A 12,100-nucleotide genomic window follows, 5' to 3' on the forward strand; every position below is an offset into this window, starting at 1 on the left:
AGTTGGCCCTCAAAGCTGTCTCCGCCTTGTCTCATGCTAGGCAGTTCACATTTCTCTGCTGCTCTGGGTAATTTTTGAGAAGATAGAATGTTTGTCAGTCCCCTTTATTTCAGGTTGGTAGACCCAAATCCATGCTTGTGTCCTGCCTCAGATACCTTTATTTCTTAATTCTCTGTCTGACGGCTGTTGCAGCACAAAGTGCTGTTCTAGCCAGAACACACTTATAGCTTTTGTTTTTCTGCTGGTGGAGTGGTTGGGGTCAGCAAGGTGGAGGATAGGGGTCAGGGTTAAGTTCCATTACAAGCCCATGTCTGTTTGTACATCCTTGCCCAATTATGGTAGCCACTGGGAGAAGGGATGCTGAGTGAGCAAGTCTGCTATTAGTTCATTGGATTTATATCTTATTATGTTTCTTGATGTCTGAGACTAGTGGACAGTTGAAATTACTTTATCTCTAGTGTATAATTCCTGATTTGGAAAGGTTTGAGGGGTTGGGAGGACTAGAAAAAATGTCTGATACTCCATCATTAGGAGGCAACTTATGGTCTAGTCATTAGAGCATTGGGCCTGGAATCAGGAAGACCTGAGTTCATATCTGGCTTCAGACACTTTACTAGGTGTGTGACCTTGGGCAAGTCACTTAACCTCTGTTTACCTCAGTTTCCTTGACTTAAGATGGGTATAGTAGCACCTAACAAACAAAGTTATTGTGAAGATAAAATAGCAAGAAAACTCTTAGTAAGTCCATGGAACATTTGTTGTTGTTCAGTCATTTCAGTCGTGTCTGACTCTCTGACCCATTTGGGGTTTTCTTGGCAAAGATACAGTAGTGGTTTGCCATTTCCTTCTCTAGTTCATTTTTACAGATGAGGAACTGAGGCAAACAGGATTTAGTGACTTGCCCAGGGTCACACAGCTAGTAAGTATCTGAGGCCAGATTTGAACTCAAGAAGATAAATAAGTGTTTCTGACTTCAGGCTTGGCCCTCTATCTTCTGTGCCACCTAACTGATTTATACAGTGTGTGTATGTGTATGTATTTTTTTTAAGCCCTTAGCATAGTGACTGGCACACAGTAGGTCTTATATCAATACTTATTCCCTTCCCTTCCCCCCAGGATTTCTTAACTTGGCATTCATTCACACACTCACAGAGGGCATATGTGAACTTGGATGTAAAAAAAACTGCATCTTTATTTTCACTAATTTTTAGTGGGATTTAGCTTTTTTTTTTTTTTCTTTTTAAGTATGGGCAAAAACTCCAGTAGTGTTAGGTTTTACCAGATTGCCAGAAGAAAAGCTCCATGATAAAATAAAATCAAAATTATTATAGCTAGTGTTATAACTAACACTAGAAGCACCAGAATTTAGTGATACTTCAAAGGACAAACCTGTGTTAATTAGCTGTGCGTTTTTAAAAAATCTGTAATGCAAAGAAAATAGAGATGGAAGGATGTTCTTTTTTTTTTTTAGTATCAATTGTGTTAAGAACTCCTGTGCTAGAAATTTGAACCCTGCAGTGATGTGTAGCAATTTTTACTTTTTCTTTACACAGCCCACATTGGTCACTAAATCCAGGTTCCTTTCAGGATAACTTTGTCTATAATTTCTGGCGGCCACAGTCTCTGGTCCAGAATCACTATCATAAATCCATCTGTTTCCACACAAATTTGGTCGACTCTACTGTTTGTGTTTGTTGACAGATTATTGACTGAATTCATTCTGATGTTACTCACAGAATGCCTTTTGATTCCATTCTTAGACCTTTATCATTTCAAAGGCTCTACCCAGATGTGAATTACATTTGGTTGCGTTAAAAAAAAAACAAAAACCAGTGGCATATCTATTACTAGCTTTTACCGTTGCGTGGTAAAGTGGTTTCACTTGATCTTTAAAATTTCTGTATTTCTTTAGGGTTGTTTTTGTTGTTTTTAACTTGTTTATGATACCTGTCATTCCCCTTCCTCCTGTTTTTGGTGAAGTATTCATCTTTCTGTAGCTGCTTCAGGGTATTTGGCTTTGTGGTTCTTTGGTTTTTCTGAGAATAGTTTCCAAATCTTGTGTGGTCCATTTTAGAATTCCAAAAGTATTGTTTAAGGCTAATAATGCATAGGGTTTTAAAAGTTATTATTTTTGTTTTTGTCTTGTTTTCATCTTTTTTAACAAGACTACTATTGCTACTGTTGTATTTTCATCAGAGAAAAAAATAACTTAAGTGGAAGACAGTACTTTCCATAGTAAATGAATCAAGCAGAGTATTAACCATAACAGTGATTGACTCTGACAGAATTTATTTTTCAAAGAAATTTTCACTGTAACAGTATTTGTTGTAATGAAATGACTTGTATAAACTTCAGTACTTTTGTTAGAATACTTTTTAACCAATTGAAAACAAATTATTTTGCCATTTAAAGGGGAAGTGGACCCTAAAGAGAGAATAGCTCGCCAGCGCAAACTGTTACAGAAGAAACTTGGCCTTGATATGGGAGCAGCAATTGGAATGAATACTGAAGAACTCTTTAATGATGAAGATCTGGACTACACCCCAGCTTCAGCTTCCCTTGTAAACAAACAACCTGTAGGTAAAACCTCGGGCTGTTTGATTGCAAGGAATATTACAGTGGGTTTGCTTCATTTGTGATTCTGCCATTGAAAATCATTGTACTTTTGTTATAATGCTGTACCCAATTTCTAACTTTATAATTCTTGCCATCATAGTTTGTCTTAACTAATTAGATTTCTCCAGACTCCTAGATTTGTTGACCTGGACTGGATTATTTTTTTTCTTTTTTCCTCTTTTGATGGTACTAATCGGAACCCATTATTGATAGGTAGCTTGATGCTCCATCCTTTACTGTCCTTTTAATATGTTTTCCAGGTAGGTAGAAGACAAAGCTTCTTGATGGGGAGATGTGAGGAACCAAGATAATTCTTCCCCATCTAATGGCAGTGTGGCCTGGCAATAGATTTGGAATCCAAAGACCTGGATTTGCGTCTGAGTTTTGCCACTTACTAGCTGTATGACCTTTAGCACATAGTTTCTCCTCTTTAGGCCTGTTTCTTTATCAATAAAATAAGAGGGGATGAACTAATTGATTTCAAAGGTCTTTTTCAGTTCTAACATTTGTGAGCCTGTGATAATATTAGAAACTTTGGAATCATTACGAATCCCAGTCTTCACCACTTTGCCTTCCTACCCTTGACTTGAACAGGGAGCAGTTTCAATAGATTTGGACTAAGGCTTCTTCCAATTTAGGGTGTCTAAGAAAAAAAGAATAATGAAAAGGATTAAGTAGAGAAAATGGACAGGATAAAAAAAAATTTTTTAAAATACCTCAAAAAAATAGGGAAAGATTTAAGAGGAGTAGAAAATTAAAAGAGGAGCAGTAAGGAAATAAACAAAAAAGAAGTTATTAGGATAGAAAATAATATAAAGATACAGATCACAAGGTTAAAGAAGAGGATGTGAATAAGCAATAAGGGGAGAAGAGGATCAAGAAATTAAGAAAGCAGAAGTTCTTTGTAAAAGGAGGGTAGTATTGATAAATGGAAGGGAAAAGTGGCCAACCTGAGGGAAGTTTAATAAGGAACTACTTTGGAAAAGTTTGATAGGTGACAGAGATTACATTTTAAGAGATGGAGAAAGCCCATGTAGAGGCTACAATTACCATTTTTTCAGAATAGACAGTCTCTCTGTATCTGATTTGTTGGCACTCTTCTTTTGCAATTGGACACTCCTGGCATTAGCCTTCTTGGCTAAATCTATTAAGGACTCCAGATTGCTTCTAAGGCTACAGTTATTTGTGGAGATAGCATTTTCTTTCTGAGGGGAACTTCCTTTCTGAAATATTAACACATAAATGGCTTGACTAGAGAGCATCAGGCTCAGTAGAATACTGAGTTTGAAGCTAGGAGAAGGGTGATGCTTTCCAAAACATATACTTTGTAGCTTTTGTGACATTGAGAACCTGTGGTAGGGGGAGTATATATGAATCATAGCACTTAAAATCATAAGGCTAGACAGATCTTCTTATTCTAAATTCATTTTATAAGTAAGGGAACTGAGGCCCAGAGATGCCAAGTGACTTGCCTAAATGACACAACCAGATAGTAACAGACCCTGAGTTAGTGGTGTTGTTTTTTTTAGTACATTGAAAACAATTGATAAGTTAACGGAGCAGGGAATAAAGAAGGTTAAGTGGCCACAGGAGGCTAATATCTGGACAGTTACTGCTGAAATAGTTCTATTACATTTCTAGTGATACTCCTAATTGTATGGTGATGGGTTAGAGAATTTAGCTTCTTGTCATCATCATTGCTTATTCACTTCATTATTATTACGTTTATATTATTTTTCAAAAGTTCAGTCATTCATTTTCATAGTAAAAATTTTGGGTGATGATGTGTCTATTTTGAAGTCTCACCTCCCAGAAACCCTCCAAATGGCTGTACTTTACAACATATGCCAGACCTGCTCCAAAAGGAGTCTCACCTTGATTCTGAGAAGATGGGAATTTCTCTTAATTCCACAAGAAATTGAAACTCAGCAATTTTTAAATTTTTCAGGCTCTTCAGGCTGCTGAGTTGATTGACTCAGAATTTCGAGCAGGGATGAGCAACAGGCAAAAGAATAAAGCTAAAAGAATGGCAAAATTATTTGCAAAGCAGAGATCCAAGGATGCAGTGGAAAGCAATGAAAAGAGGTAACAATTTGTTTATTCATTTACACTTGTAAAGGTAGCTTGTTAAAATCTGGGCCAACATGGTTTACAATAATTATAACTGACATAGCACTTTAAGTTGTGCAAAGTGCTTTATATTCATATCCTCATTCGATTCTCAAAACTTTGTGCTGAAGTTGGTAGTATAGGGATTAGCCAGATCTTACAAATGAGGATACTGAGGTTCAGAGAGGTGAAAGGACCAGACTGTTCTCTCCTGGTAGAAGGCAGGGTTTTTGCCATTGTATTAAGTACTTATTCTGGGCCTGGCACACAGTAGGTGTTTAATAAGTGCTGATTGGTTGATTTTCTATTGTCATATAGTCAGTAGGTATAAGGATTTAGGATTTGAATCCAGTTTTCAGATGCCATTTCAGTGTTTTTTCCAGTTGCTGCATTGTACCCTTTTGAAATTTGCTCTTAGCTATGAAAAAAGTCACTGGGTTCCATTAACAAAAGGAAGTTTCTCTACCTGACTTTCACCACCAAGGGTTTGCAGAAGAAAACAAAATTTTAATTATTGCCATTATTTATTGGTCATTATGGCAAACACCACTTCATAAAACTTCATAGACAATCCGTCTTAAATATTTGATACCCAGGATACTAATGAATGAAAGCTTTATTTGACACCTTTTTGAATAAAATTGGCTAAGTATTTCATTTTCTAAAGTACAATTAGCAGGAAAAAAAACTTTACATGCCAAAGACCAGTAATCTGGGCAAGCAGAATTTACTTTGGGCTTTTGCTTCAAGCAGTGAGAAAGCAATATTGCATATATTTTCTTGGGTTCCTAAATCTGTTTTGGGGACTTCTGCAGTAGTCTTTCCCCCCAGATGGAAGTTAGAAATATATTACTAACATTACCATCGTCTTCTGGGCATGGTAGTTCTACACACCTTTAATTCCTGCCATTAGGGGAGGCTGAGGGTGGGAAATTACTTGAATTCTGGAGTTCTTGAGTTTCAGGAGGGCTAAAACTTATGAGTTGTCCACATTGAGTCTGGCACTGATATGTGAACCCCTGGAAGTAGAGGGCTACCAGGCTCCCTAACCAGGGGAGAACCAGCCAACATCAGAAAATGGAGCAGATTAAAACTTCCATATCAATCGGTGTTAGGATTGAGCCTGTTAGTGGCAGCTGTTCTTCAGCATGGGCAAGATGACCCAATGTCAAATAAACTGACACCCTTTCTGCCCCACCACCACGACCAAGAAAAAAGAAATCAAAACATTATTGTCATCGATTGAAAATCTTTTTCATTTTAAAACAAGACTTATTTATACCCCTCCTTTTTATGTCATAGTCATTTCCAGATATTAGAACTTGCTCTACCACCACACACTACTTTTTGAAACTTCCATTATAATAGAAAAACAGTTGAATAAAAACAACTGATTCCATGACCCCACCCCTCTGCCAGCAAGCAGGTAGGGAGGTATGTTTTATTTATTTAAGTTCTCCTGGACCAAGCAGGCTCATTCAGTTACTCAAACTCTGGCTTCCTTTTTGTGTTCTTTTCATTTGCAGTATTATAGTTATTGTGTATACTCTTCTCCTAGCTCTTGTTTTCATTCTGCATTAATCCATACAAGTTTTCCATGTTTTTCTGATTTTTTTTTCAGAATTATAGTCATAATTTCTTACTACACAGTAATATTCATTTACATTTGTTTGATGCTCCTCTCCATTTAGGAGAGGCTCATTTTGTTTCCATTTCTTTGTGCAGCACTTAAACCTTCTTTTAACTTTAGGATAAGAAGATAGTGTCATTAAAGGTCATAATTTCCTGGCTTCCCTTCTTGAAATGGATTCTGGGAGATAAATGTGACTGGATTTTCCTTAGCTATCAGCCTTAATTTCACATAGTGACTTAGCTAAAAGTCATTAGTTCAGCAACTCCATTGTCAAGTTATGACATTACTACCACTACCCCCAGTCCAGTGGTAGCATATATGAAGTGCTTTCTATGCACTATTTCATCTGATCCTCATAATTCTGTGACACAACTGGAGCAGGGATCATTGTCCCCATTTGACACAGAAACTGAATCATTTCTAGCCCTGTGACCTTGGGCAAGTCACTTAACCCCAGTTGCCCTGCCCCTTCCCCCTCTAAAAAGCCAAAGAAGAAGAAAGAAACTGAATCATGAAGAGGTTAAGTGACCCACCAAAGGTCACATAGCAAGGGAGTGGCAAAGCCAGCACCTGAATCCAGGCTTTCCTCACTAGAGTCTAGGGATCTCCCCTCTTCTCAAACAGGGCAATATCACTGCCAGCTTTAGTATCAGAACATGGTCTTTTCATTTTGAGAGCTGGACTGGGCACCATACAGCATCTGAACTTTTAATTCCGACTCTGACTCTGCCTCCTCTTGTGTGGAAAAAAATGATATGTAAGAAGTCAGTCTCATTTTGCTTTCCTAATCTGAATAGGCATAATGTCAATTTTATGTGTGGTTTATTAACAATTTTTTTTTTTTTGGAGGGGGAAAGGCAGGGCAATTGGGATTAAGTGATGTGCCCAAGGTCATGTGGCTAGTAAGTGTTAAGTGTCTGAGGTTGGATTTGAACTCAGGTCCTCCTGATTGCAGGGCCAGTGTTCTAGTCACTGCGCCACCCAGCCGCTTTAGTTTATTAACGATTTAACATTGTTAAAACATTTACAAGAAAATCAGCAGGGATCTATTTATGTGCCTGGAATGTAGCTTATAGAACCTTATATCGTCTATCCTAGCAAATAAAATAAAACCCAAAATTCCACACCTTAGGCTTTTCATGAAACAGAATTAATGAAAGTACACACTTACTTAGTAATTTTCACCTAAAGATGTTTTTGCTTCCATAAAATACAAGTTATTTATTAATGTATTTTGTAGTCCTTGTAGGAAGTAGGCATGTAATTATTTCCCCCTTGTTTTAAATTCAAGATATGTTAGCCAAACATCTAAGTCTAACAGTGCTTGAGACATGTAAGATAGAAGCTTGACACATGTTTGTTAAATTGAATCAAATAGCAATTTAGTAAAAACTAGTTGTAACATCTCAGATTATATAGAACTTTTACTCAAAATTTAAAATGTTTTAGAAACAGTAAAACATCATACCAAAGTTAGTACTACAAAACTGAATTAATTTAGATAATACTAATTTAGTATTCATAATAATTTGAGAATTAGACTGAAATTTACTTTTTTCCTATGAAAAATTTTCATTCCAAGAAAATCATTAATACAAACATGATAGTGGAGGTGGGAACTTAAGAAAATCATTTTCTAGGACTTTGTGAGAACTTGATAACTTTGTAAACAAAATTCACTCATTCTTTTCTGGTTTATTCACTAGTGTAGAATTTTAAAGGTCTCATAGAGCTTTCTTTTGGCATTATTATGTTATTAATCTAGTTTGGTTTGTAGTACATATTTAAGAACAATAACATAAAATTTTCTTAAAATAATTTTCTAAGTTGGATTTTTCATAATTTAGAGTATCACTATTCTGAATTAATGAAGTTCTTATTTTATATTTTATTTTATCAACATATTCAGTTAAATATGCATTGAGATTACCATGTTCAAATTCATGAATAAAATCTATTTCCTTGTGTTTTGTGCAGTTTGGACAGCCCAAAATGGTGAGTTTTACATGATTTAGGCTGTCAGATTAGTTATTAAAAGGTATTGGAAATGTCAAATGTCACCTACTTTTTAGTCACTGTAATCCTTTTAGGAAAATAAAAAATAGAACCCGGTCTCAACTCATAAGGCCTCTTAGGAATAAAAGGCATTTTTAGTTGTCCATTATATGATAACTTATAAAAAATTTTGAGTAATGAAATTTTTCTCTTAGCATTATTTAAGTGTTTGATCCCTAGTACCATAAGTGCAAAGCATTGAGTATAGTATTGTAGAAAGGCTTGGTCAATTAATTGCTTCTTTTATCTACTCTTTCATTACTTCAGTTTTTAAAATGACGAATTTTATTTTTAGCAATGATAGTGCGGATGGGGAACCAGAAGAAAAGAGACGGAAGATAGCCAATGTTATTATTAATCAGCCTGCAACTGAGTCCAAGGTCTTGATTGATAATGTGCCAGACAATTCTTCCTTATTTGAAGAGGTATAATTTTCATGCCTTAAGTGACAGTTTTCTAATTTGTTTCTTGCTTCAGATATTGTTATGTCTAGTAATCTGCCAAAATCTAGAAAAGTGGTAGTTAACAGATCCTTTACATTTACATCTTTGGTAATTCGTGTTCCCAAAATTTGTATTATTATTGTCCCATTGCATTCTGTCTTCTCTAGCAGATTGCCTCCCCTGTCATCCCTATTCTCTCAGATATCTTTAGTCTTTCCCTGTATATTCATTCCTTTTCTCCTGCCTGCAAACATGCCCATGTTTCCCCTATCCTCAAAAAACCCTCACTTGATCTTCCCTTGTCTGCTAAACTCCTTGAGAAAAGTCCTCTACAAATAGGTACATCCATTTTCTCTCTTCTTAACCCTATAATCCAGCTTCCAACTTTATTATTCCACTGAAACTTTCTCCAAAGTTACCCATGATCTCTTAATGACCAAGTCCAGTGGTCTTTTCTCAGTCCTCATGTTTCTCAACATCTTTACAGCTTTTGACACTATCAATCACCCTTTTCTCCTTGATACTCTGTGCTTTCTAGGTTTTCAGGGCACCACTCTTCCTGGTTGTCCTATATTAGATTGTTCCTTCTTAGTCTTCTTTGCAGGATCACACCCACTAACCATGAGTGCCCCTCAGGCTTCTGTCTTGGGCACTCTTCTCTTCTCCCTCTCTACTATTTCACTTGGTGATCTCATATCAGCTCCCATGGATTATCTATGTTAATGATCCTCAAATCTACCTAACAAACCCTAATATCTCTGCTGACCCCCATTCTCACATCTCCAACTGCCTGTCAAACATATCAAACTCAACATGTTCAAAACTGAATTCATTATTTTTCTTCAACTCTCCTCCCTTCCTTACCTTCCTATTGTAAAGGTCATTGCAAATACTTTAAAGGGATTGTAGAGGGCATTACCATCCTCTCACTCCCCCAAGCTTACAACCTATATGAGAACGAATAGGTCAACCTCAACTCATTCTCTCTCACCATACCCCTGCCCCAACCAGTCCAACTTGCTAATATCTGTTGAGTTCATCTTTGCAACATTTCTCCAATACCACCCCTGTTCTCTTCTCTGATACTGTTGACACTGTAGTATAGGCCCTCATCACTTCAAGCCTATCCTATTGCAATGACCTGCTAGTGGGTCTGCCAAATTTTTCCCTATTCTAATCCATCCTACTTTGAGCCACCACAATATTTTTGCTAAATCGAAGGTCTGACCATGTCACCTACTCTCCTTACCACCACCAGTAAACTCTCATGACTTTGTCACCTAGGATCAAATACAGAATCCTCTTTTGGTGTTCAAAGCCCTTCATAACCTAGGTCTGACCCTACCTTTCCAGTTTTCTTAAAACCTATACACCTCTTCCCCTGCATATGTACTCTTTAATCAAGTATCAATGGCCTCCTTGCTATTCCTTGAATGAGACACTCCTCTTCATTCTGGTCATTTTTCACTGGCTTCGATTCCTGGAATGCTCACCCTCTTCATCTCCACCTCTTGCCTTCCTTTAAGTCCTAGCTAAAATTTCATCTTCTACAGGAAGCTTTTCCTGATCCTCTTTAATGCTACTGCCTCCCCTCTACTGATTATTTTCAGTTTATCCTCTATATGGTTTATACATAGTTGTTTGCATGTTATCTCCCCTATCAGAGTATGAGCTTCTTGAAGGTAGGAACATCTTTTGCCTCTTTTTTGTATCCTGTTACTTAGAACAGTCTTGGCACATAGTAGGCTCTTGATAAATGCTTACTGACGATTGTAAACGTGAAAAGATTTTAAAGGTACATTTGTATTATTGGCATAGTAGACTTGTTCTGGAATATTTTGTTAATTTAACTTTTTTTTTTTAATGTAGACAAATGAATGGCCTTTGGAAAGCTTTTGTGAAGAACTGTGCAATGATCTTTTTAATCCATCCTGGGAGGTAAGATTTGTTTATCATAGTACTGTCTCTGCTAATGGTGCAGTGACATAGACCAAAGCATTGCCTGCCTATATTCTCCTTGTGACCTCCATCCTCAGCAGTTGATTCTTCACAGTAGACATTTTATTATCCTCCCCCAATAAACTTTGGCTTCATTTTCAACTTTTCACTGTTTTTTTCTTTTTCTTTTTTTATTTTACAACACCATTTCCACAAGATTTTGAGTTACAAATTTTCTCCCCGTCTTTTCCCTACCCACCATACCAAAACAGTGATCCTACTGTATACCCCCTCCCCCAATCTGCTCTCTTCTGTATCTTCTCCCATACCCCCTCCGACTTTCCAGTAGGGCAATATGGATTTCCATACCCCAGTGCCCGTATATCTTATTTCCCAGTTGTACTTTTCATTGTTTTTTGTTCTACCGATTTAGTCCATTGCCCATAAACTTCAGCTCCCTCATGTGTTCATAGCTTTTCTTTTTTAAGCACATTTAAAAAAAAATTTATTGTGGGCTGGTAATCAACAACACAAACACTTCAACATACAAAGATAAACAGGAAAGAGAGTTGTATAAGAAATTGACTTTACATTATATATGGTTTTTTAAAAGAAATAACTAAACACATGTGCATATAGATTAACAAAGTAACAAAATTATCCTATTTGTGTTCTTCATACACTTTTGCTAAGTAAAAAGAAAAGCTTTATTGTTTATTCTATGTCTGTTACTACCACTAACCCCCCTTTTCTTCCTCCCCCCATATAGAATGTCCGCCTTTAAAAAAATATATAGTCAAGGGGAGGAAGAGAAAAACAAAACAAAAGCAGCACAATAGTCGTTTCTGAGAGTGCACATCTCATTCTGTACCTCTAGTGCATCCCCTCTCTGCCAAGAGTTAGAAAGTGTCTTTTACAGTTAATCTTTTAAAATCACAATTGTTATTCTTTTTGGTCAACATCCTGTGAGCTTTCGGGGTTTGTTTTTTTTAAATAAATTTTTTATTTTTTTATTTTTTGGTTTGTTTTTATAACACTTATATTTCCCACTGTATCCTCTCTCCCCCACACCTTCCAGAGAACAAATCTTCCAACAGAGAATAAATAAGAGGGGAAAAAGGAGTTCAACAAAAATAATTAATACAGTGAAAAAAATCTAAAATTAAATGCAGTGTTCCCCATTCATAGTTCCTGATCTCTGCAAAGAAGGTGGAAGTTTGGGGCCAGATTTGGTCACTATAACTTTGAAGCATTCAGTTTCAATTGTACTTCCCATTTACGTTGTTGTTATCATTGTGTATATTAT

The 12,100-nt window shown here is 36.5% G+C and overlaps 1 protein-coding gene across 2 annotated transcripts in view; it reads left to right on the forward strand.

Annotated features, from left to right (window-relative positions):
- The window catches only part of BTAF1 (B-TFIID TATA-box binding protein associated factor 1), a 119,114-nt gene that overhangs the window by 36,298 nt on the left and 70,716 nt on the right, over window positions 1–12,100 (forward strand). Inside the window, exons 5-8 of one of the 2 annotated variants that reach the window (XM_069099223.1) lie at window positions 2,413–2,618; window positions 4,565–4,701; window positions 8,709–8,838; window positions 10,726–10,794. In XM_069099223.1, the coding sequence (XP_068955324.1) occupies window positions 2,413–2,618; window positions 4,565–4,701; window positions 8,709–8,838; window positions 10,726–10,794 (542 nt within the window). The remainder of the gene's footprint in view (window positions 1–2,412; window positions 2,619–4,564; window positions 4,702–8,708; window positions 8,839–10,725; window positions 10,795–12,100) is intronic. The other variant, XM_069099224.1, reaches the window with a different exon arrangement.

This window comes from Petaurus breviceps, unplaced genomic scaffold, assembly GCF_028583685.1.
Source record: "Petaurus breviceps papuanus isolate PSGF00001 unplaced genomic scaffold, PetGlider_PUasm1.0 37, whole genome shotgun sequence".
Lineage (NCBI taxonomy): Eukaryota > Metazoa > Chordata > Mammalia > Diprotodontia > Petauridae > Petaurus > Petaurus breviceps.